Source organism: Rhinolophus ferrumequinum, chromosome 16 (assembly GCF_004115265.2).
Source record: "Rhinolophus ferrumequinum isolate MPI-CBG mRhiFer1 chromosome 16, mRhiFer1_v1.p, whole genome shotgun sequence".
Lineage (NCBI taxonomy): Eukaryota > Metazoa > Chordata > Mammalia > Chiroptera > Rhinolophidae > Rhinolophus > Rhinolophus ferrumequinum.
In genome coordinates, this window is record NC_046299.1 from 14320940 (window position 1) to 14344582 (window position 23643).

At 48.8% G+C, this 23643-nt stretch overlaps 2 protein-coding genes across 6 annotated transcripts in view; one reads left to right on the forward strand and one right to left on the reverse strand.

Moving 5' to 3' along the window:
* The window catches only part of NRAP (nebulin related anchoring protein), a 66625-nt gene extending 45322 nt beyond the window's left edge, over positions 1–21303 (forward strand). For all 4 annotated transcript variants that reach the window (XM_033130621.1, XM_033130624.1, XM_033130622.1 and 1 more), the window contains 13 exons: positions 975–1172; positions 2559–2663; positions 3876–3974; positions 5939–6043; positions 6393–6500; positions 7335–7646; positions 12446–12550; positions 13364–13462; positions 14768–14872; positions 18236–18343; positions 19210–19521; positions 20309–20440; positions 21034–21303. In XM_033130621.1, the coding sequence (XP_032986512.1) occupies positions 975–1172; positions 2559–2663; positions 3876–3974; positions 5939–6043; positions 6393–6500; positions 7335–7646; positions 12446–12550; positions 13364–13462; positions 14768–14872; positions 18236–18343; positions 19210–19521; positions 20309–20440; positions 21034–21138 (1893 nt within the window). In that variant the 3' untranslated portion in view covers positions 21139–21303. The remainder of the gene's footprint in view (positions 1–974; positions 1173–2558; positions 2664–3875; positions 3975–5938; positions 6044–6392; positions 6501–7334; positions 7647–12445; positions 12551–13363; positions 13463–14767; positions 14873–18235; positions 18344–19209; positions 19522–20308; positions 20441–21033) is intronic.
* A 102-nt stretch (positions 21304–21405) lies between these two features.
* HABP2 (hyaluronan binding protein 2) overlaps positions 21406–23643 on the reverse strand; it is a 32861-nt gene continuing 30623 nt past the window's right edge. For both annotated transcript variants that reach the window (XM_033130627.1, XM_033130626.1), the window contains one exon: positions 21406–21910. In XM_033130627.1, the coding sequence (XP_032986518.1) occupies positions 21755–21910 (156 nt within the window). In that variant the 3' untranslated portion in view covers positions 21406–21754. The remainder of the gene's footprint in view (positions 21911–23643) is intronic.

The following is a 23643-nucleotide window of genomic DNA, read 5'->3' on the forward strand; positions in this document are numbered from 1 at the left end:
ACTAGAAAGGGGCAGAGCCAGGACACAGTACCAGCTCCACATCTCACTCCTTCCACAGTTTCACATGTTCTCTGCCTCAGTTCCCCTTTTCTGACATTGTTTTTCCCTTTCTTTTCTGGGGGCCTACCTAAGTACATGGGGTTGCACAGGAATTGTCCTTGGCTTTATGCTAGGGGTGAGGAGAGAAATGGCAGAGGTGGGACTGGGAGGTGAGGCAGGAGTGGCTGGAGCTTCGGGGAGGATGTGGGAAGGATGGAGGAGAAAGAGCTGGCGATTATGCATCTGACTCCCAAGAAGCACTGAGTGAGCCTCACAGACCTGCAGACAGCTCTTCCAAAGACTGTAGTGGAGCTTGGCCTCTGGAAATGGGTCTCTCCCTTTCTCCCTCTGGATGTATGTTGGGCTCTTGGGAATAGCCACCCCTCAGAACTGGCTTCAAGCATCCATCCACTGCTCCTGGCTCCCAGATTTCCCATTAGGTTAGCTGATGCTTTGAAGAAGCTCTTCGTAAGCTAGCTTGAGAGGAAACTCCCTGGTATCTAAAATCTGAACCCAAGAAGGTAAAAGGGAGGAAGTATGGTGCTAGGGCTCAGGTTGGCCATGCATCCTCTGGCCTCTGGAAAATGGGAAGAGCTCACGTCTTGAGCAAGGAAATCATTGCCATTTTATCTGTCCCTTGAACTTCTGTATTTCCCCAACTGGGGAACCATGGGCCATTGTCATCGCAATCAGTGACCTCCAGGAGCTAGTGGTGGTGGGTGTCAGGACCTGGTGAGCGTCAGGACCTGGAGAGCGTCAGGACCTGGAGAGGAGTCCTGCTTATTAGGTCAGTCCCCACAAGAAAGGAGCCCTGGCCCTGCCAGGAACGTCTCCCGGGCTCACCGGGGACAGTGGCATTGCAGTGGCTCTTCTTCATGGTCCTGATGCAAGCGGTGGCTTTGAAATAGCCACTGTTGATCTGTCTGCCCCTCTAGGTGAATTACAAGAAAGGCTTTGAACACTCAAAGGCACAGTTCCATCTGCCATTGGACATGGTAACCCTGGTGCATGCCAAAAAGGCTCAGATCCTGGCCAGCGACCAGGACTACAGACACCCGCTCCCCCAGCACACTTCCTTGGCCGAAGACCTGAGGCTCAGCTGTGCCAAGAAAGCTCACCAGTTGCAGAGCGAGGTAAGGCGACCTGACCTCTCGGGGCTGATGTGACCATGAGGCAGTGACCTGCCAGCTCCTGCTGGCTCTGTGGAGGGATCTGGAGGCTGGGGGTCCTAACCCTGGGGTTTCTTTTGAAACACTGCCCCGCCCTGCCCCTCGTGTTCCTGCCTAGCTCTGAAAAAGCACAACTGCACGAATCTAACAACAACAACAATAAATTTATTGAGTATTTCTGCTGCATTTTAAGCATCATTTTTATGCATTATTTCATTTAAACCTCAAAATGACCCTGTATCAATAGTGTTTGGCCCCGTTTTACAGAGAACTTATACTGAGACTTGAAGAAGTTAAATCGCCTGCCCAAGATCCCACAACTATAAATGAGAAAGGGGGTGCTGAACCTGGATGTGCATTCCTAGCTCACACTGCCTGTTTCCTGAAGCAGGCAGACCCAGGTGGGAGCACTGAGGATTTCCTCACTCCCCAAGAGATACAGGATGTCTCGTCCCAACAGGCAGCAACATCCTGTTTGGTACACACCTTACTTCCCAGCTTGCTGGGTTTTCGTCCTGTAAGATTTGCAACTAATGGGCCTGGGTCAGAAAAGAAAACACTGCACCAAACCTGCTTCCTGGTTTGGCAGTAACTGCAAGCCGAGCGGCGCTCAGATCAAGGTATCTGTTGTCGGTTCAGATTGTATGCCTGTGTACAGCGTTTATTGAAAGACATAAACTGTCAGGAATCTGAGAGCAGCTGTAGGTACCCGGAGCTGCCACACGCCGCTTAGGGACCCTTTGTCACTTGAACAGAGCCCTTGCTTGCCCCACCTCTTGTTGTGATGGAGGTTGGAAGTCCGCAAGGCCCCGTGGTGGCTGAAGGGGAGTGAAATTGGGGACCCTCTAAACTGTCAGCCAAATCGCTCAGGTACCCATATGCGCCCCTACCCACACAGATTCAGACAGGCCTTTGCCAGATTATTCTGGATTCATTTATTCTTTCTTAACCCATGATTAATTAATGTCACCCTCTGCTGCTGGGTTTTGTTTTAGAAGACCTATTAAACTATTTCTGCACTTGCCCCAAGACAACTGACTTTCTAACCACAATCTCCTCCAGCATTTATTTTTTGATAGCCCACGTTAAAATAAAAATCCACCTACCGTCCCTCTAACAGCTATTGAACAAGTGACAGCAGAATTATTTCTTTCTGACCTACATTTTTGTTCCCCTAATGAGCATTTACCGAGAAGCATTTTTGTGTTTGCTGAGTATGAGCCATTTGGACAGACTGGCTTGGCTTTGAGTTCTGGTTACAATGCTGTCCTGTTGTGGGTCCTATGGCCTCTCTGTGCTTCCCGGTTCTGTGAACTTGGCTTTCCCAATTCCTTGTGTTGTTCCCTGCAGAATGTGTACCGGTCGGACCTCAACTTTATGCGAGGCGTTGCCTGTGTCATTCCGGGCACATTAGAGATTGAAGGGAGAAAGAGAGCATCTGAACTCATCAGTGAGGTAATTGGGGACAGGAGTGGATGAGGGGTGTCGAGTATATCTCCACAGCAGAGGGACAATCAGTTTGTTTCCTGCTGCAAAAGCAAGTTACATGTTAAGCACGGTTAGCATGGGCAACTCACTGCAAACTTCTTGCCTGGCCTCTCTTCTGACTGGATTCTCCATTCGGACTGAATGCCATTTAGGACAGTTTTGCAGTATGGAGTCAGTGTCTCTATTAACATATGAGAAGTATTTACTGACTCATAAGATGTACTTTCCTTGTGTCCCTTCGGAGATTGTAAAGTGCACAGGCTTTGGACACCATCAGATGGAGACTAACATTCCAAGTCAGCACTCCTGCCAGTCACCTACCCTCTCTGAGCCTCACCTTTTTAACCAGTCAGATGGGGATACTCGTACCACCTTTGTTTAGTTTTTGTGAGGACGTGCACTAATCTAAGCATTGTGCTTCTTTATATATGAAATGGTTTCTCTAAGCTTGGTGATAATTTCTTGGTAAAAATACAGAAGTCTAGAAATCCAAGCTCTCGGAATCTTGAGGAATCTTGCTCACCCCTGAGGGGGCTCTAGGACTTCCTTTCATGGTAATGCAAGGACAGGAGGGCGTAATGCAAGGCACTGGAAGTAAAAGGTGGTCAGGGGCCAGCCTGGGTGCATCGGATGGGCTTACGGTTTGCTTGCACGTTGATGGAGAGCTCTGGGCAAGCCGAGTTGGCCTGGGAATTTAGATTTAACGGTGTGCTTTGATTTTCCAGTGAAATCTCTAAAGCAAGTCGTCCTAAGCCCTGGGGTGCATCAGCATCCCCTGAGGGATTTTCAGAAAAATCCAGAGGCCTGGCTCCACTGACAATTTACTGAATCCTGGCCTCGCAGGGTGTGTGCAGGCGCATGTGTATTTTAAGCTGCACAGTTGTTTCTGGTACATTCCCAAAGCTGAGGAGCCCTGGATCTCTAGTGAGCCCAGCTTGGGAGCAAAACTTGCATTTCAGTAGTCATGTTCATATTCATGGCCCCGGACTAGCTCTCCCTTTCCTGCGGCCAAGTATCTGAGACCATACTTGTCCTCCTCTCTGCTTCTTCATCCCGGTTGCGTTCTAAGCTCGTAAGAGCAGGTGACAGACTGGATTCCACGTGACCGATGAGCAGCCTTTGCCAAATGTGGTTTTATATTTACCGAGGCTTCTCCTTCCTTCTCGTGTGTGAATGCAGAGTAAATATCGTCAGCACCCCCAGTCGTTCAAGTACACAGCTGTGACAGACACTCCCAGCCTCCTTCATGCAAAACTCAGCAGCCAGCTTACCAACGAGGTAACATGTCCTGATGGCTTGGGAACGGGCTTTTTAAAAACCGTTGGATTGTTTAAAATATATGTGAATATTGGTGGGGTTGAGGCGGGTGGAAAGCGTGGATGTTTGCATGGAGGTGTAGAAGGAAAGAACATCCTTATACTGAGTCTAAACATTTTCCAGACGGAACAGAGGCCCAGTTGGAAATCTGGTTAAACCTATAGTCTTGCCCCCTCAAGGGCAGTCGCAGACCAGCAGCTTCCGTGCGTCCTGGGAGCTTGTGAGAAATGCTGACCCTCAGGGCCCCTGCCAGACCCGCTGAATCCACGGGGTCATTTAACACGATCCTCACGTGTTTCCTTTGCACATTCAAGTTTAGAAGTACTGGTCTGTCATTCCTTTGTTCTCTCCAGGCAGATACTGGCTAACCACTGTCACATCGTCTTTCTGATGATTATTATAAGGAGGATTTGTGGTTAGCCGAGGACAGTTCCCTGGTATAATTGTCAGGCTTCTCGAGTTTCTACCTCATCTTCTCACTCACCGTTTCCCCAATTCACACTGTAATATCTCTAACAGAGGGGAATGCAGAGAAGGGATCTAATTACATCACATCCTCGGTCCAGTTCTACTTCTTAGTGGCTTTCTGAGTTTGAAATAGAAAGTGTGCTTGGCAGAGAATTAAGTTTTGTACCATCTTTAGTTTTAAAGATTTTCCTTCTGACTCTAAGTTTTATTGTAGAAGTCAGTTGAGATACGGTTATTTATACTATTAGTTTCCACTCTCACCCCAAGACAAAAAGTAAGAAATAGCAACTTGAGATAAGAATGTCCGAAGGGCTTGTGTGGTGGTGTGTGGTTGCTGGTTTTCAGTTCCTATTTAACCTTTTCTGCCTGCTTTGGGAGCTGGGTGCTGGGGGGTAACAACGCCTCTTAGCATGGCCTCTGGGCTCGGAGAACTCAGTAACCGCAGACCAATTTCTGATCATGAGAAGAGATGTTTTTGTACTTGGCCGAGCCACCCAGGGCAGCACAGGTGTGATTTTACCCATGGAAACATTCGAGCTTTAGTAAAGGATGCAGACTATGGTTTGGGAGCCTCCTTCCATCTCACACATCTTCTCCTAAATGCCCCAGGCCTTAGTGTTGTCTTTACATTGAGTCCTCAAGGAGAAAGTCTGCAATGCAAAGAAGCTCGCCTTAGGAATAGTATTCCTAAAGGTGTTTTTCTTTCCCAGTCTATTATTGAACGTGGTGTAGGGGAGGGAAAAAATACCTTTCTCTTTACCCATTTTGGGTTCTTGGTCAGGACTCTGTAGCAAAAGACAGGTTAACAAGAGAAAGGCAGGTGTGCTTATTCAATATAAACTTTATGTGATACGGGAGCTTTCATAAGGAAACGAAGACCCGGACAAATTGTTAAACCTCAACGTTTTTATACTAGGTTTGATGAAGAGTGGAAAGTTGTGGGAAAATGGGACAGCACAAAAGGGCGTAAGCGAAGTGTAGGAAACTTGGGGAAACTTAGGAAGGTCTCCTTGCTCAGGTTCCCCAGAGATAGAGATGTTCCTTTCCTTGGGTGTAGCGAGAGCACCCCTCCCTGGAGGGTCTTATGACTTGCTTTAGGGGAGAAGTCAGAGAGGGTCCTTCTAGCACCTGCGTTTCTCAAATTCTTTGAGCCTAAAATATTTAATATGCCAGGGTGCTATGTTTTAGGGTGACACGTCCTGAACCCTATCAAAAACAACTTGCAGGTTCTTACATATTCCTTTTATATCACTCAATTTGACTCACGAAAGACTGTCTTCATCGAAAGAAACATCCTCCCCAAGGCTGAAGGGTTGTACCCATGACACAACAAATGGCCTTTTATAGATGTGTTTCCTGATGGCAAACGAGGGACCTCCAGCACTACAGAAATGCACAGCACTTATACGTTCTTGCTTTTAATTTTCCTTTCTGTCTTTCTTTGTTTTTCTGCCCAGCGCCTCTATAAAGCAGCCGGGGAGGATGCAAGACACCAGTACACAACGACTCTGGGTCTGCCCGAGTTTGTCCGAGCGAAAACCAACGCAGCCAATCTGAGTGACGTAAGCCTTTCTTGTTGCTGAAGTTCAAGCGTGCTCCAAAGCCATGTATGTCTGTGTCTGAGATGTGATCTAACAGTGACCCTGCCGGCATTCACAGAAACTGTAAAAAAAAAATGTGTCTTTTAAATGTTCATGTTAAATACACCTTTTCACAAATGCGTTGCATACATGCATGTCAGAGCCCACGACAGCTTGCGCGCTAATGAGATTTTCTTCACAAAATAGAAAGCTTCTGCTTGTCAGAAATCGATCCTGGAACACTGTACTACAAATGAAAGGGGTAGCCTTTGTTCATTGATTCATGTAATTTTTTTTAAAAAAAGAAGATCTACATGTGTTCCTACTGTAGGCAAAATACCAGGAGTCTTGGCGTAATCTCCGTGCTCAAGGCTACAAGCTGACAATAGACGCTCTACCCTTCCAGGCGGCTCGGGTCTCTGGAGATATAGCCAGTGATGTGAGTGGAATAATATGACCTTCCATCTTGCCTAATTTCTGTTCACTTCATGTAAAACAATGTCTACAGCTGATTTTCCTGAATTAAAGCAAATCTATCACCATGTGAGACAGCATGTCACCTGCAGAATATATTAGTTATGAATGAGATTCTTTGATGGAGGGAGGGAAAGAAAGCTTTTGTTAATGAGAAGCTAAATTCAGGCCGAGGCGTCCAGCAGGAAGGGGATTAGATTCGTCTAGTTGCTGTGCCTGGGCCACCACCCCCTGGTACGTGTAAACGGCCTATTGTCTAACTCCATTGTAACACAGCCCTAACACGTCTCCCTCCGGCTCTCTGTAGTTTCACACGTTGGTGTTAGGATTTGGCTGCTGTGTTTCAGCCACTCCGGTGATAGCAGCCATAGCTTTGGGACATGAAGGCGACTTTCTCTTTCCCGCAAACAAATCACAGAAAATGTGGACTTCAGATACATGGATCTTGTGTTTTCGGTTTAATGTTTTGCCCAGTATGCATGGATAAGGCACACATTTCTCTTTTACCCTTTTTGATAAATTCCTTTTGGCCACAGGACACATAAAGGGGTGTGGGGCCCTTCCTTCAGTTCTGAGGATCTGGTTGTAATTAGAGAGGAGGGATGGAGGGATGTTTTAATTGTTCATCCCCCCCAGGAGGAAGCGTGCTCTCAGGAGAACCTCACTGTGGTTTTCCTTCTAATCATCACCTCCTAGTGTAAGAACAGGTGATTATTCTGGGGTCCATGATGAAAACGCACAGATGGAATTCAAGCAGGCCGCGTGCCAGCCCTTCATTGGCTGGTCTTCCTCCTTCCAGTTTCTCTACAGACATGATTTTGTGAAGGAGCGAGGGAGGCTGATCGGCGCCCGGAGTGTAAACGATGACCGGCGGCTCCAGCACTGCCAGCGGATGGGCCAGCTGCAGAGCGGGCACCAGTACAGGCGGGAGGCGGTGGGCAGCCAGGCCCAGTGCCACCTGCCCATGGACATGGTGCACCTGGTCCACGCCAGGAAGGCCCAGGCCCTGGCCAGCGACTATGACTACCGGACACGGTGCCACGAGTTCACGGCGCTGCCTGAAGACCTGAAGATGGCCTGGGCCAAGAAAGCTCACGCCCTGCAGAGTGAGGTAGGGGGAGCCTTGCGATCCACACACCAGCCCCCAACCTTCCTTCCCACCAAGCCTGGGTGTAAATCTCTGCTTCGTCCTTAATCTTTCAGACACCGACCCGTCCCCCCGCCCCCAACAGTGACTTGCTCGATCTGTTCTCTGGGTTGGAATTAATCGTTCAACAAATATTTATTGAGCTGCTACTATGCACCATGCGTTATTCGTGGTGCTGATGATACAGCAGTCAACAAAAGAGTCAGAAGAACTCCTGTGCTTTCGTTATGTAGGAAGGCGATAAAATATGATAAATAAAATGTTTAGTGTGTCGGAGGGTGGTACCTGCTATGGAGAGCAACAAAGCAGGGCAGAGATGATGAGAGGAGGAGAGTAATCGCGCTATAGCTGACACTTACTGACTGCTTCATGTTACTGTCGCCCTTGCTGTAGTGCTGGGAGAGGGGGACAGTTGTTACTTCTGTTTTAAAGATGAGGTCATGTGGGAGGTGCCGAGGCAGGACTACTGGCTCCAGAACCCACACTGCGCAACGTCCTGCTCTTCCAGAAGGAGCTCACGGCAGGGAAGCCATGCTTTCTACAGCTCAGATGTCAACAGTGAGGCCCAGATAGAGGAGGTCCTCCCCTGAGCAAGGGCACCAAGCAAGGTGGTGGGTACACCAGCCCTGCCCAGGTTGCAGTGGAAGGTTCTGGAGTCAGCTCCTCTAGTCGGCCCCTTGCCCCCTCCAAGCCTCGCTCTCCTCAGCTGGGATGTGGTAATGACGATAATGTGCTGTGGTCCACACTTACAGGCTTCGCACACGTCGTCTCTCTAGGCCCCACGGCATGCCCAGGAGGGAGGCTTGCTCGTTCTAGAGCGTGACCCACGGAACTGTTGTCACATTAACCCTCATCATCCGTATCGGGGTTTCTCAACTCTGCCATCTTTGACATTTGGGCTGGATAATTCTTTGTCGTAGGGGCTGCCCTGTGTATTACAGCATTCTGGCCTCTACCTACTAGATACCAATAGCACCCCATCCCCCACAGTGTGACAGTCAAAAATGTCTTAAAATATCGCCAAATGTAGCTGCAGGACAAAAGTGCGCCCACAGGAGAATCCAGCTCTCCGTTAAAAGAACTGTTCTATATGAAGCACTCAGCAGCGTGCCCATCCATAGAGACACGCCAGTGGCACTAACTGGGCTTGTTTTGTTTTGTTTTGTTTTGTTTTGTTTAGGGGAGGCTTAATAATTTTTTATTGTGGAGATCTATTCTGCGTACTGTAGAATGTTTGGTGACTTTTTTATTTTTATATTTTTTCGTGAGTGTCTTTTTTTATTATATTAGTCTCAGGTGTACAAAATGTTAACTGTAATTAAATATATATGTGTACGTGTATATCACACACCATATATATATATATATATATATAGTCACAGGAGTGCTAGCTGTTTTGACTATGTTCTCTGCACCAAGCCTTCCGATTCTGGTCACCCTCAGGCAGTGACGGGCCTTACTTTATTTATGGCACAGGCAGAGTATGGTGAACACATAATCGATGATTAATTATGATACAATGATTGAACAAATTTAATGACCATCTAATTACTATTGCCACCTGCGTTGTTCGCCGTTAAGGCGAGTAGAGCAGGGTGAGTTCATCGGGCTGCACACAGGGCACGTGGTTGCTGACATGCAACTCACGGTCCACTTAGAAAGGCCGTCCTGCCGCCCCCAAGAGTAGCTCCCAGCACGACTCCGGTGCTCTTGTTAATGGCTTGTTCTGGGGCGGAGTGAATCCTTCTGGGACAGGACAGGCCCCTGAGGAAGACACAGAGGCCACCTGGGAGAGGGGAGGGGGCCCAACCTGGGAGCCCGAGGATGTGTTTTGGAAGCCCAGCCTTGTCATTTACTGGCTGTGGGTCCTTGAGAAGTCTCTGTACTTTCTAGGCCCCCGTTTCTCCATCGGAAAAGCAAAGAGTTTGAATTTGATTGGTGATCTCAGGCTTCACTGGTATATGTTTGGAAAATGGTGGCATCAACATAATGTCAGGTTTTTATTTTACTAAGTAAGGAAAAAGAAAAAAAAAACTAAAGACTACCTCAAGCTACCGTTTATATCACTGTTATTTCTGCAAAGAAAGGTTATTTTAATACAAAAAACAAGTGAGAAAAAGTCTAAAAAGCAGAGTCCTTCCCAAGAAATGGTAGTTGGCAAACTGAGGCTAACATTTTACAAAACAAGATATGTATTAAAATTTTGAGTGCTGAGAAATTATAGCTTAATTTTTAAATTACCATAGTATGCCTTGTGCACTGTTTCTGAAACTTCACGTTTGTTAATTTGGGGGTCCGGATTCCAAGATGCTGTGAACAATAGACCCCACCATGTATGGAACACTTCCTCTGGGCCAGGCATTTGTTTAAATATTTTGCACCAACTATCTCATGTAATTTCTAGGCAGGTACTTCCATTTTTACAGATGCGGCAACAAAGTCACTTATAACCTTAAGTGGCCCGCCCAGGGTCACAAGCTGGCAGGGAAATGACTTTTTCAACGCCAAACAGCATGTAAAAAAAATGGTACAGGGGGCTGTCGTCTTCTGACTCCGAGTTCAGTGCTCTTTGGCTCCCCCAGGTGGCTGGATTAGGAATCCAGGTACTCTGGCTCCTGAGGGCTCTCTTAACAGCTAACTACCAAAGTGGCTTCTCCAGAGGACAGCAGCTGGTGGCCCTTCTGAGACTCTAAACAATCATTGGAACACCACAATTGTTCTGTAGGTGGCAATAAGAACCCCTCCTTTGCAGGATGGTGTGAACAGAATGAGATAATGAGTCTGAAGCAATGCACACCCTATGCAAGGTAGTGATTTAAATGATTTTTATCAATATGACACATATACCCTTCCCCCAGCCACCTCCTGGGTGCAGCTGTGTACATGATTCCTATTAGAAATCAGGGACTGCAAATCAGATCTGCAGCTTGTGCACTTGCAACACAGTCCTCCAAAATGGGGGTGCCGGGAAACCCCACAAGTGAATCTGCAGGTGACTTCCAGGCCTTAATATGCACAAGGCGAAACAGCGAGGCTGCCGCTTGGGGATTCAGTTGGGCAGCTCAAGAAGGTCTCTTATTATCTTAGAATCCTTCGAAACCATCTTTGGATAGCTGCTTCTTCTTGACTCTTCTCCTCCCTCCCTTTCTTTTATCATGAAGTCTGGGGCAGGCGTGTTGTTTTTAGGGTCTGCGTGAATAGTCAAAGCTGGGCTGGGAGCTGAAATATCAATAGACAACCCATTTATGAGAGAGTCGGAGGCGCAGTCAGATCTTTGGGGAACCTGCATCTTGCTTTCTGACTTACCTGCGATCGTACTGTTCAGCTCAACAAAAGGCGAGTTGAAAGAGCGTTCCCCACTTCATCTTGATTATGAAAGGAGCAAGGCCGGCCTGTGAAGAGGCCCTGTAGGATTATTCTCTCTAACTTAGAAATTTATCCAATTTTCTCTGTTCTTTATCAGAGTGGAAGGCAAAAGCTTTGCCGGTGTAGACTGAAAGATCGCGGTCTAAAAAGCCATCTTACTGACATGGGGTTTTGAAACCTGCTCCTGAACCCGACTGATGTGTCTCCATGTGCCAGTTGGAAAGCAGAGTCGGATTTGCACACGGGCGTTACCCAGCAGACAGTAGATCAGAAATGGACTCTCTTTGAGGCCAGCTGTGAGGAACGCTGTGAATCCTGAAATGAAAGAAAACTAAAAAGGCTGAAAAGGCTGATTTCTGGAGAGATATTTTGCGTTACAGCACAGCTTATATCTAAATTAGAGAAATGCTATCAATTTCGTTTAAGTCCAAATTTTAGATTTCCCGAGAGAGTCGTTTTCCACCTTTAAAAAGGCCTAATTTCCATAAAGAGAAGAAAGAAAGCATTCATGAAACTGTCTCACCATAGGTAATGGAGGGCAGATCAAGGACTAGTAATAAGATTTAAGGTTTTAGGAGACCTTCCATCAGACCTATTGTCTTTAAACATCATTTACTGTTTTCTCCCAAGAAAGATGCTGTAGTTTTCGTCTTCTGAGCCCTTAAAAGGAGAAAAAGGGGTAAAGCCTAGCCCATTTTTGCAACATAAGCAAATCACGAGTAATGAATGTCTGGAGGAGGGTTAAACTGAGGCACGGAAAGATTAAAATGGCTTACACACTATGAGCCAGTTGTATCTAAGTTTCTTCCAGTTTTCAGAGTCCTGCTATAATTGTCCCCCCGCTCCCCACTACCGCCCGGAAAAAACATAATCGAATGTGTAGAGTGGCTTTTGCCCCTGAAACCTCTGGTTGTTTTCATCACAACATGGTTGTTACAATCTTCGCATCACAGAGAGAAACTGAGTCACGTTTTGGTAAAGTGATTTGCTCTGAGTCCCAGCAGGTCTGACCCGGAGCTCAGAGACTTTAATCAACTGAGAGTGTAAATGTTTCGATGTGGGGAGCCAGTCAGTCACGTTACTGCCGGCATGAAACAAAATCATCAGAGCTGGTCCTCAGGCTTGGGCATGTCTCCGCTCTGTCTTTAAGTGGTCATTCTCATAGGTCATTACGCTCTGCCTCCAATCCTGCCACTCCACTGGTGCGGCCTTCTTGGATCTTGTGTATGAGCCAGTATTTAATTCCTGGCAGAGAGCACAAACTCAGACAATTGACTTAATGACGTGCTGATGGCGCTCTGAATGAAGATGTTGGAATGTTGTGATGAAGCGTTCTTACGAATGCCCAGCAGGCTCAGACATGCCCCTGATAAAAGCCAATGCTTTTCTTCCTGCAGTTGCGCTATAAGTCAGACCTGATGGGCATGAAGGGAACAGGATGGCTGGCGCTGAGTTCCCCTCAGATTGACAGTGCAAAGAAGGCTGGAGAACTCATCAGTGAGGTACCATCAATCTGACTGTACCATAAATGCAACCTAGCATCTGTTTCCTTCTGAAGAGGGAACCTGCTTATGGGGTGGAGGTCCCAAGAGGGCCCCATGGACTCTGGACTCCCAGTGTTTTTCTAGCTTCATTTGTAACCAAATCCCAAAGTGGAACAAGACTTCTCTCCAAATGAATTCACTCGCTGGGGAGTTAAAGACACACTCCAAATTGGATAGTGAAAAATGGAAGATGCATTAGCAGGTTCTCAAAAGATACCTATGTACAATTATGATCTAAATTGGCCCATTATTTTCACGGGGGGTGGGTGCAGAATTTGCTACCCACCCACTAAGTTTACTCAGAGGGTCCAGTGTCCAGGGGTTCTCTGATTCCAGATAGTGTTCAAAGTTACACAGTGATCTTTCCGTTAACTTTACTCCCACCGTATTGATGGCCTGGGAATTCTTGCCCTGGGATTCTCCCTCGAGAGTGGCCCTGCCTTCTGCAGTGTCTTAATAACGGAGCTTGCTTGGACAGGGTCCCAGCAGGGCCACATGGATGCTCAATCCTGCCTTCTACTGAATTCCTTGTGATGAGCTCCAGTATTTTGCAGCCCCTTTTTTCAAGAGAGTCAACACCTGTAGAATATTCTTTGTCACAGAAGTAGTGTGCATCTCTTCCGTATTCTTGTTACGTGCCCACCAAGGAAAGGACTTATTTTCCAGTAATCTCACTGGCAGATTTGGTACTGAGTAGTTAGGGTAAAGCTGCATTGGGAAAAAGGCACGATGTTCAACTTTTTCGTGGGAATTTTTGTCTTCCTCTTACAGACAAAATACCGCAAAAAACCGGACAGCATCAAGTTCACCTCGGTGGTTGACTCCCCGGACCTGGTTCATGCCAAAAACAGCTACATGCACTGCAACGAGGTGGGTGTTTTCTCATCACCCTTCCCAAGCACTCTGTAGTGGGTAGTGCAGCTCAATGGTCAGCGCCTAGGACCAGGAGCTCCCGCTCGGATAGATGTGAGTGCACACCTTCTGTCTGCTACCTGGGTGCTCTTAGCCAGTGACTTAATCGCTTCTAACCTCAGTCTCCTTATTGGAAAGGCGGGCCAGGGGAGCAACCCTTTCATAAGAGTAAGTGAATTAAATGAGGATTAAATAAGTAAAAGTACTTGAAGCTTTTAGCAAGTATCTGGAACATAGTAAGTCCTCAATAAATGCTCCTTGTTATGGCTTGATTCGTAACAACAGCAATAACAATCGTCAGTGTTATTGACAACCCCCTTCGCAGACACTGGGTCAGATACATCTTCATCGGGGATGGATGGTAATGCAATTATAAGTTTAACGTAACCCAGTTAGAAAAAAAGAACAGCTGTGTTAAAAGCTTCTTTCTACTTCACTCTCTATGTGGTTTAGCCCCATTTCCTCTCTCCTGTATTTATTTCAAAGAAAAAGAAGTTAAATATCTTTTCTCTGGAATTGTCAAAGGATTCGACTCTGCACACGTAGTGACAAAGCTGCACCGTTGTCACACAGAGTCCAAATGCCGGGCTGACCATTTCACATTTGGAAAGCCCAAATTGAATTTGGGAAAAGATCACAATATTAAATAGTAAATTTTCCTCTCTAAAAATAGATGACTCAGACACTTCCTAAAATTGTTTGCAATCCTTAAATCACTGCTCTCAAAATAGCAGCTAAGATAAAGCTTGAGTTTAAAAATTATGTCTTCCGGGGACCCACGTGGACTATGAAAACTTTAGTTTTCTGAATACCAAGTAAGCTATTTTATAAGAAAAGACTAAGTAGCTGCGTGTCTTCTTCTTAATGTTAAATAACAAAGGCAGAGAGGCCTCTTGTTACTAGTAAAAAGCTTAAACACTGCTCAGTTGCCAGGATTCACTGAGGTATCCATACTCCTCGTACCGTTTGTAGAGCACACAGTTATGACCAGGTATGTTTGTTTGTGGCCCATTTGGAGCATGTCGTGATGAATATTTTAAATAGGGATTATTTAAAAGCAGCCACCCCACCTGGCCCTGGCCTCCCGGGCCCTCCATTAGACGGTGGGCTCTGGAGGGAGGCTGTCCAGGTGAGTGCAGGGTGGCCTCTGCTCCTGTGGGGCAGGTGGGCACTCGAGTCGGGGGGCAGGAGAGGGGATCAGCCCGCTCCTCACCTGTGCTGTCAGCAAGCTCTACCTTGACCATGAGCCTGTCTTACCCGCAGCGCCTGTACAGGTCGGGGGACGCGGACTCTCTGCACAGATACACCCTGATCCCCGACCATCCCGATTTCACCAGAGCCCGCCTCAATGCCCTGCACCTGAGCGATGTAAGTGAACCAGCAGTTCATGAGGGTGTGCCTGTTTCTGTCAAATTACCTGTGCCCAAACTGGATTTTATTTGTTTAAAAAAAAAAAAAAGTCTTAGGAAGGAAGACTTGGAACAGAAAGAATACTGGATTGAGAGTGGACAAACTGCAGGTGTGACTTTGAGTCACTTTCCTTGCTGGGTCTCAGTTTCCTCAGCTGTAAAATGGGGATAGAGCTGGGCTAATAATGCCTGTTCTTTCCAACTCTACAATTCTGGTCCTGGACGTGGCTGCAAAAACCTCAGTGCTGTGCTGGGTTACAGTCGGAGAAGCGGCCCCTGGTCCTGGCAGGGGTACATACCTGCTCTGTTGGTTTCCTGGACACCCCTCCCTAGCCATTCGGAGGGTAACTCTGGAGACAGAGTGGCTCTATCTCACCTGGCATTTTGGAAAGATGCTACAATTGTGGCCCATTAGGTCTAAATACAATTTGCTCCTTTGTGCGCTGGGCTGTGGCCTCCAACACTTCAGTTTCCCTTGGATGTGTGCCCTTTGCGTGCATAACCAAGATGCTGTTTCCTAAACCCAGGCTTGTTGTTAGCAGGGGTTGGAGGCCCCTGGTTGTAATAGAATAGGCGGCTGCTCAGCCAGCAAAGCTGTGATCCTGGGATAACAGGTAGCGAGGCGGCAGAATCAAAAGATGCTGTCAGATCAGAATAACACGGGCTGAGTGTGTCAGCCTGGGGCTGCGTGGGGCCTCCCAGAGTCGGCCATTCTTCCCTCCCTGGCCTGGCCATTGTGTCCTGGGGCTCCGTGCAGATCAACAGCTGCTACCGTTCACCCCAGAGGTGGCTGCCTCGCAGGGGATGGCGAGAAGCTCCTTCTAGTTAGTGTGTGTATTAGTTTGTTGCGTTTGTAAAGCCCTGTGGGATCCCACGCAGTGAATGCGACGGTGCTTTGTAAATATGAGTTATTATGACCATTTGAGGCTTTTGAGGGATGTGCGAGGGATAATTTTAGAACAGCAGCTCTGGTGGGCTGACCTCCCTCTGGGGAAGCGGGACCTCCCCCTTAGCAGAGCTCGGACAAAACATCCGCCTCGTTCATGCTTCAAGGATGGGGGAAGGCCAGCCCTCCATGTGAGGAGCTACTGGAGGCCCCACACAGCCCTGGAAACTGGGATAAAGCTGCCCGTCCGTGTGGGGCCCAGCCTCAGGAGGGCCGCCACCTGGGCTGGGGACACAAGCATCTCTCCTGTCACAAGAGACGCCGGCCTGTAGAGTCCTGGAGCTGAAATTAGCCACCAGGGCATGCAGACGTGGAGAACTCATGAACCTCTTTTGAAAGAGCAGTTCTTTGGGGGCGTGTAGAATACCCACAATTGGATCAAGTGCTCTGCGAGAAGGAAGTGGAGGGAAAGTGACCTTCCTGGGTAAAGAAAGCCATTGAGATGTGTCAGGCAGCCGAAATAACTAAAAATCAAATGACTCTAATGTGTGAGGATGAGGACAAAACTATGCCCACTGTGATAAAGAAGAGGAATGCCCAGGGTTCCAAATCAAAGAGCCTGCGGAATCTAAAGACCCCCAGTGGCAAGGCAAAAACCTCAACAGAATAAAACACTCAGGGAGGAAGTGATGACAATCAAGCAAATAGTATACAGGGAGAAGTGAACAGGAGGAAGGGAGCCAACGCCTTGAGGACAACCCCAATGGCAGCCACGCTCTCTAGTCGACCCTGTTACAGAGACTCAGAAGCCGAGGTGCATTGGATACCAAAGTGGGGGTGACATTGTAGTTTGATGCTGTGTAAAATTTGGTGTCATTCCCTGGTTTGGAGCCGCATATTAGGAAGGCACGACAGTCCCCTGGATCTCCGGGGAATGATAAGGGGGATGAGTCTGTTGGCTACTCTAATATTTGTGGGACCCCGCCCCCCAAAAAAAACCCCAGGGAGCACAGTGCTAAAGTAGATGGTCGATCAGTCTTTTCCTGAGTGCCCCTCGCCTTCCGCGTGGCCCAGCCGTGCCCGCTGAACTCCACAATAACCTAGTAAATCGAATCCCTTGAGCCCTGTTTGAGCTCCATCAATGAGATGATTATCCCAGCGGTTACTGGTTCTGTATTTCAAGGCCCTTGAACACAGTCAGCATTTGGCTCCTGATTTGCAGTGCTGGACGTTGGCTTAGAGGCGATGTCATAGGTGAAGGTGGACAGCAGGACATGAAAATGCTAAGCTCCACCGTGCTTGGTGCCAGCGCTTCGTGGTCCCCTCTAGTTCGAGGCCCAGTGCTAGGATGGGTGAGGGCTTCATCTTTTTATCCGCCACTGCTCCTTTGCTTAATCTCCCCCCGCCCCCCATAGAGCAGAGCCTCAGCCTTGACCTCTATTTCCCAGGGACAAAAGTGAGGTTCTTAAGGGCGCCCTGACCTGCTGTGGCTCAGAATGAGCGGGCCACCGACACGATCAGGGGCTGTCACTTTGTCATCTGCTGGTGATGTGCCTCTCCTGCGGTCTCCCTTCTCTGTGGCTGAATAAAGGACAGATCCTCCACTGGGATCTCCAGATGATTCCTTTCATGGAGCCATTCCCTTATCTTGCCAAAAAAAAAAAAAAAAAACCTAGCTCCGAAGGCACGGGAGATTTTGATGCCTCTGCCGGTGTTGTGCGTCTACCCGAGGACTCAGAGGTTATGATTACAGACTCCTGGCGGCTGTGTGAGAACAACTTGAAAAGGGAAAAAAATGAAAGAGGAAGATGTGAAATACACGGGTCAGGAACTCGGTCAGGTTCTTGACGACCAATTTAATTCAGGTGGAGGTTCTTCCCTCACTCAATGCAGGCACCAAGGTTGCATATGGGCCGCAGCATGCTTCCTAGTGATGGGGTGACATGGTGTCAAAGGTAGCTGAGGGGCCCCAGGAAGTCAATGGAGCTAATGAACACATGGCTACCAGGACCCAAGGAACAGCACTTTCAGCATGTGGGAAGTAGCAGAGTTCTTGAACTTTGAGTTCTGGCATCTATAAACTGCAAATCTGAGGCACTGAAAGTGAATGCAAACACAGGAAGGAGTAGGGGTGGGGGCCTCTGAAACCAAGGAGATGTGGCAAACGGGCCAGGCCCACAGAGCCCACGACCCACAAGAGCAGGGCATGTTGCTTAGGTTGGGCTTCGAGCTGAAGCCCTTCCTTCATGGCCAGCGCCACTGATCCCAGAGCTGGGGAGGTCCCCAGGATGGACAAGGCACCATGGATCTTGCCATTCTAGGTACCAACAAGGCAGTGGGTACATGTTTAGGAGCTGCTCCCACGCAGAACCAACACACGGCAGACATGGAGTTACTCACTTCCTGCTCACTCATGTCTTTGTTTTCATTATCTAGAAAGTCTACCGAAACTCTTGGGAACAGACCCGGGCTGGTGGCTACGACTTTAGGCTGGATGCCATCCCATTCCAGACTGCCCGGGCGTCCCGGGACATTGCCAGTGACGTAAGATATCGTGCTCTCTCTCTCTCCCTCGATCACTGACAGGTTTTACTCTGGTTTCCCCATTTCTGTTGAAAGGCAAACCACCAGGAGCTAAAACTGAACAAGTATTTCTAGCGAAAGAAGAATATAGGTTTTACTTTCTAGAACCTTAGCCAGAAATATGGAATTGGGGAGGGTTGTATTTCCACTCCCTCTCTTTTAAAAGAACCACTCTTAAAAGTTGCTGTATGTTGTTCCTAGGAGTCAATTAACACGTGATTGATTTGTTGATTTGCCATAAAGGGACTTCTTTTAGCTGAGGTGAAAGTGTTGAAAGAGATTAAGTTTTTGTTTCCAATTGCATGTGGTGCTACCACATATTAATCTCAGGCAGGAGGACCACATGCTGGATTTTGATGGGTTGGAAATTTAAAAAGCAAAACAAAATGAATCCACGTCTTCAGATTGTTTGAGGACCACCGGACTAGGTCCCTGGAAGCTAGAAAGAATCAAAGGAGGAGTGGCTGCTAAGAGAACTGGCATACTTCTCTCCCTGTTGGATTGTGCATTACAGCAGGAATAATACCAGGAGCCACCACTCAGTGCCGGACATGAAGCTAATTCCCCATCTCATTGAATTTTCTCAGTGGGGTGGAGGTTTATTCTCCCATTTTATCAGATGGGCAAAGTGAGGCTCAGAGAGACTCAGCAACTGGCCCAAGGCCACACAGCTAGAAGGTAGCAGAGGGAGATACAGATGCCAGGTCTACTAGAGTCCAAAGCCGTGCCCTAAACCCACTGTTGAACTTCCTGCTGAGCATCCTGGGGGCTGGCCCCCGGGGGAAAGGTGAGCACCCATGACCCATCTCTGCTCTTCTGACCTGCAGTTCCGGTACAAAGAAGCCTTCCTACGGGACCGGGGCCTGCAGATCGGGTACCGCAGCATCAATGATGACCCCAGGATGAGGCACTTCCTCAGTGTCGGCAAACTCCAGAGTGACAATGAGTACAAGAAGGACTTTGCAAAGAGTCGGTCCCAGTTCCACAGCCGCCCAGACCAGCCCGGCTTCCTCCAGGCCAAGAGGAGCCAGCAGCTGGCCAGCGACGTGTGTTACAGGCAGCCCCTGCCCCAGCCCACCTGCGACCCGGAGCAGCTGGGCCTGAAGCACGCACAGAAGGCGCACCGACTGCAGAGTGATGTAAGCTACCCTCACCTGCCTGGCCAAGGCCCTTCTTCTGGTGCCTTCTCAGAAGAGATGGCTGTAATCCCACATTCACGTTACCCCTGGGAGGAGCCAGGCTGAGAGAGAATCCAGGACACTTACTACTTTAGTTCTAGAAGAAATCATAACAATAGTTGCTATTTATCGAGTCCTTACTGTGAGCCAGGCTCTGTGGCAAATGCTTTCCAAGCATTGTGTATGTGGCCCTCACAACAATCCTGTTATTGGCCCGTTTTACAGATGAGGGACGTGAGGCTTAGAGAGGTTAAGTAACTTACTCAAGATTACACAGCAAATGAGTCGCAGACCTGGGATACAAACACCATCTGATTTGATGGGAGACCCCAAACTCTTGATTGCTATGCCACATTGTTTCCAAGGGATCTTAGCAATTACCTAACCCAGCCCTTGTGCTTTTCTCTTTGGGGGGAGCAGAACCCCAGAGACGGGATTCACTGCCCTAAGGCCACAGTTAAGATAGGAGCTCAGACTTGAACTAGGTCTCCCTACCCAGCACCTCCATTGTGGTTCCCATCACTTGAATAGAAAGATGTAAGGGACAGTGACATGCTGACCTGGCTCACAGCACATGGGGTCCTCAAGGTCAGAGAGTTCCTGCTTTAGATGAGTTCGCTCCCCATTGCCCTAGCTTTTCTAACAATACGTTGTCCATATCACAGCCACCTCTAAGCCTATCCACCCTGTGGCCAAATCATCCCCAACCCTGCTGGCTTATTCATCTTGCTTCCCTCCTTCTCCCAAGGTCAAGTACAAATCAGACTTGAACCTGACCAGAGGTATTGGCTGGACCCCTCCTGGTTCCTACAAAGTGGAAATGGCTCGGCGGGCTGCAGAACTGGCCAACGCAAGGAGCCGGAGTCTCCAGGGGGCTTATGTAAGTAGCAAGCTGCAAACCTGCTCTGGCTTGCCAGGGCATGGGGAACGGCAAACTCATTGTGTCTTTTCAAACTTTATTTTTGGCCAAAGATCAGCTGGCTCGAAAGAAGTGTGAAATGCAGCTCGAGCAAGGCGCCTAATTTCGTGGGTCTGAGATGACCAGGCGAATGACATGCGGGTTAAACTTCCTGCAGGGTTTTCTCTGAAGTCACAGCCATTAGTTGGGTAGAGACGAACCTGCCGAGGCTACATCAATCCCGGGCCACGGCAGCGCAGGCTGGGCTGCCTGCTTGCTCATTACACTCGCGGAAAGGGTCAGAGACTTGCTGGCTACAACAGTCTGGGTTTTGAACTCTACTTTGTTCAGAAGAAAGGCATCGCGTCTAAATGAGAGATTGGTTTTGCTTCTTTCTCATTCTTGCCTTGAGGGTCCTTTTTCTGGGGAAGGGTGGAGGAGGGGAAAGGAAGGAGAGAGTGAACATTTTAAATGCTCCCAGGCATCTCAGACAGCTTGTCCTTGGATGGGGGGTGGGGGGCGGAGCAGGGTGGGAGCTTCATTTTGACTCAGGGAGGTATGTTTGATTTCTGCAGGGGGGGCCAGAGGTTGTGCAGACTGGAGATAATCAGAGGGAGGATGTGAATCCAGATGCCACTGAGATTCTACACGTCAAAAGGAGGAAGGCTCTGCTGCTGTGAGCAAGTGGTGTGCAGCCGGGATTCTCGAGAGAGAAGCTGGAGAGGGAAGTTGCACACCGGAGACACGGTTAGATGGCTTCGGCTTGAGCGAGCTGTAAAAATGGCCCCCCAGCCCATCCCCTGACCTGCCTTTATTCGAATAACAACTCTGTGAAAGCAGATGGAGAATGCTGTATTTGGGGTCCTCTGTCTAATACCTAGAAGTGGACGGCTGGTTCTGTTGTGTATCTTGAAGGTCTGGGCTGAGGAATAAAGATATCGAGGTAACTTCCACGGATGCTGGCGTTCTGAAATCCCACATTTGCAAATGTCCGAGGTGGAGGCAGTCACGGAACACTGATTTTCTAGAAGATACCATAGTTTGAAGGGAAGCAAACATCATATATTTGGGGTTGATTCTGTCGTTTCTTGGGTGACTAGGAGGGAGCCCGACATGGTGGAGATGCTGGTTCAGGACGCCCCAGGCCGGGCAGCCGTTGTCTCTGTGTAGAGCATGGACACTTCACTGCATGGCCACCTGGAGACTCCAGGGGGGTGTCTGCTGCTGCCCACACAGTCTTGCCTTGTGTGGGTGCTGAGGAGGACGGGCTCTGGAGTTTGGAAGACACCTCAGAAGCTAGGCTCTCTGCATGGTGGCTTTGATCCAGTTCAGGAATTTGGTGACTTGGGTATAGACCCCTGGCTTCTTTCCACATTCCAGGCCCCAGCTCACTATCCCATACACATAGTAGGTGCCGTTCTTCTCACAGGTCAGAGGGCCTCCGGAGTCACCCTAAGGGAAAAAGACACGGGAGTTCAGCTCTGTGAGTCAGAACACATTCGGAGACACCCCCACCTCCTACGAGGGGATGCCAGCGGGTGTTGGGGTGGGCTGCTCTGGACAGCGGTGATAAGACGCTTCCTGTGACTCATGTGACACAAGGCTCTGAGAGGAGAGAAGCAAATACCAACCCATGTCCCTGAGTCAGTGAGGGCTTGGCAGAGAAGCCAGAGGCCTGGGGCCAGAGCGCCACAGTCACACCCTGGCTTTCTGACCCAGTCGCGACTTTTGGTAACACAGGTATCACTGCTGCGAGTTCTCAGGGGCCCTCGGCTTCTCGATCTGGCAGGGACCTGGGGGCTGTGCCCTATTTGGATAGAGCCCTTCCAGGACCCAGAGACACACACAGGATGGGGACGGTGGGACTGAGAGGCAGCCTGGCTTCGATGTGTAGCATGGTCTGTGGGGTGAGATCTTTGGGGTTCCAAATCAGCCCACCACCTGCTAACCTGCTGGGCCTCAGTTTCTCACAGTGTGAACTGTGAAGAGCAGCAGAACTGCCCCCGCCCCCAGCGTTCTTGTGAGGACTGATGTTTGTAAGGTACATGGAACAGGCCTGGTTCCCGCTAAGCCCCCAGTTAAAGAGCTGAGGAGGTGGACAGTGAGGACGGAAGCTCAGTATTGCTTATGCACCACGACTGATAGCATTTGTACCGAGTTCTGTCTTCTAATCTTAGCCACGACCTTGTGATTGGACGGACACATCGTTTCCATCTTATAGATTAGCACCTGAGATTAGAGAATTAGTTAGGTGCAGTGGACTGAATGTTTGTGTCTCCCCCAAATTTATATGTTGGAGGCTAACCCCCGATGTGATGGGATGAGAGGGTGGGGCCTTTGGGAGGTAATTAGGTCACGAGGGTGGAGCCCTCACGCACGGGATTAGTGTCCTTTTAAAAGGGGCCCAGAGCGCTCGCACTCTCTCCCCACCAGGTGAGGACACAAGCAGTCAACAGTCTGCGACCTGAAAGGGGGTTCTTACTAGAACTGACCTCGGACTTCCAGCCTCCAGAACTGTGAGAGATACATTTCTGTTGTTTAAGCCCCCTGGTCTACAGTAATTGTAGCAGCCCAAGATGACTGAGGATTTGGTGACTGAATGAATGTCATAAAGTAAAGGACAGAACCAGGTTTTAAACCCACGACTGTGTTTCCAAAGCCTGCAAGTGAAGCCCTGGAATTACTAGGGAACTGAAGAAGCTGCTTTCTTCCAGGGGTTCTGAGCAAATCTCACCCATCTGCCCATGTCTCTCCTTTCAATCAGTGGATACTGGTGGCCCCCTGGGCAGGGACAGAGGGTCATGGTAGAGCTAGAACCTGGAGGGAGTGGCCATGATTTCCCATCCCAGAGTGGGCTCAAGGCCAGCAAGTTATTGTTGGGTCACTTTGTGGGGAGAAGTTAGAAACTGAATGTGGCCATGCTGGGGTTTCTGAGGACAGTAAGCAGGAGATTCTACATTGAAATGTTTCTTGGAGCCTGGGAAGGACATTTCCTGTGTGACGTTACCTCTATGGGGAGAGAGACCACGGGGAGTGGTCTTTGATTTAGGGCAGGGGCTTGAGGTCACTTCAGTACCAAGAGATAAAGCCACCACCATTCCCTCTCCAGGCACCTCTGAGTCACCACAGGCCTCAGCAGCTCGGGACTCCGAAAAGTCCTAGACTGTGGGGAACGTCAGGCTGGC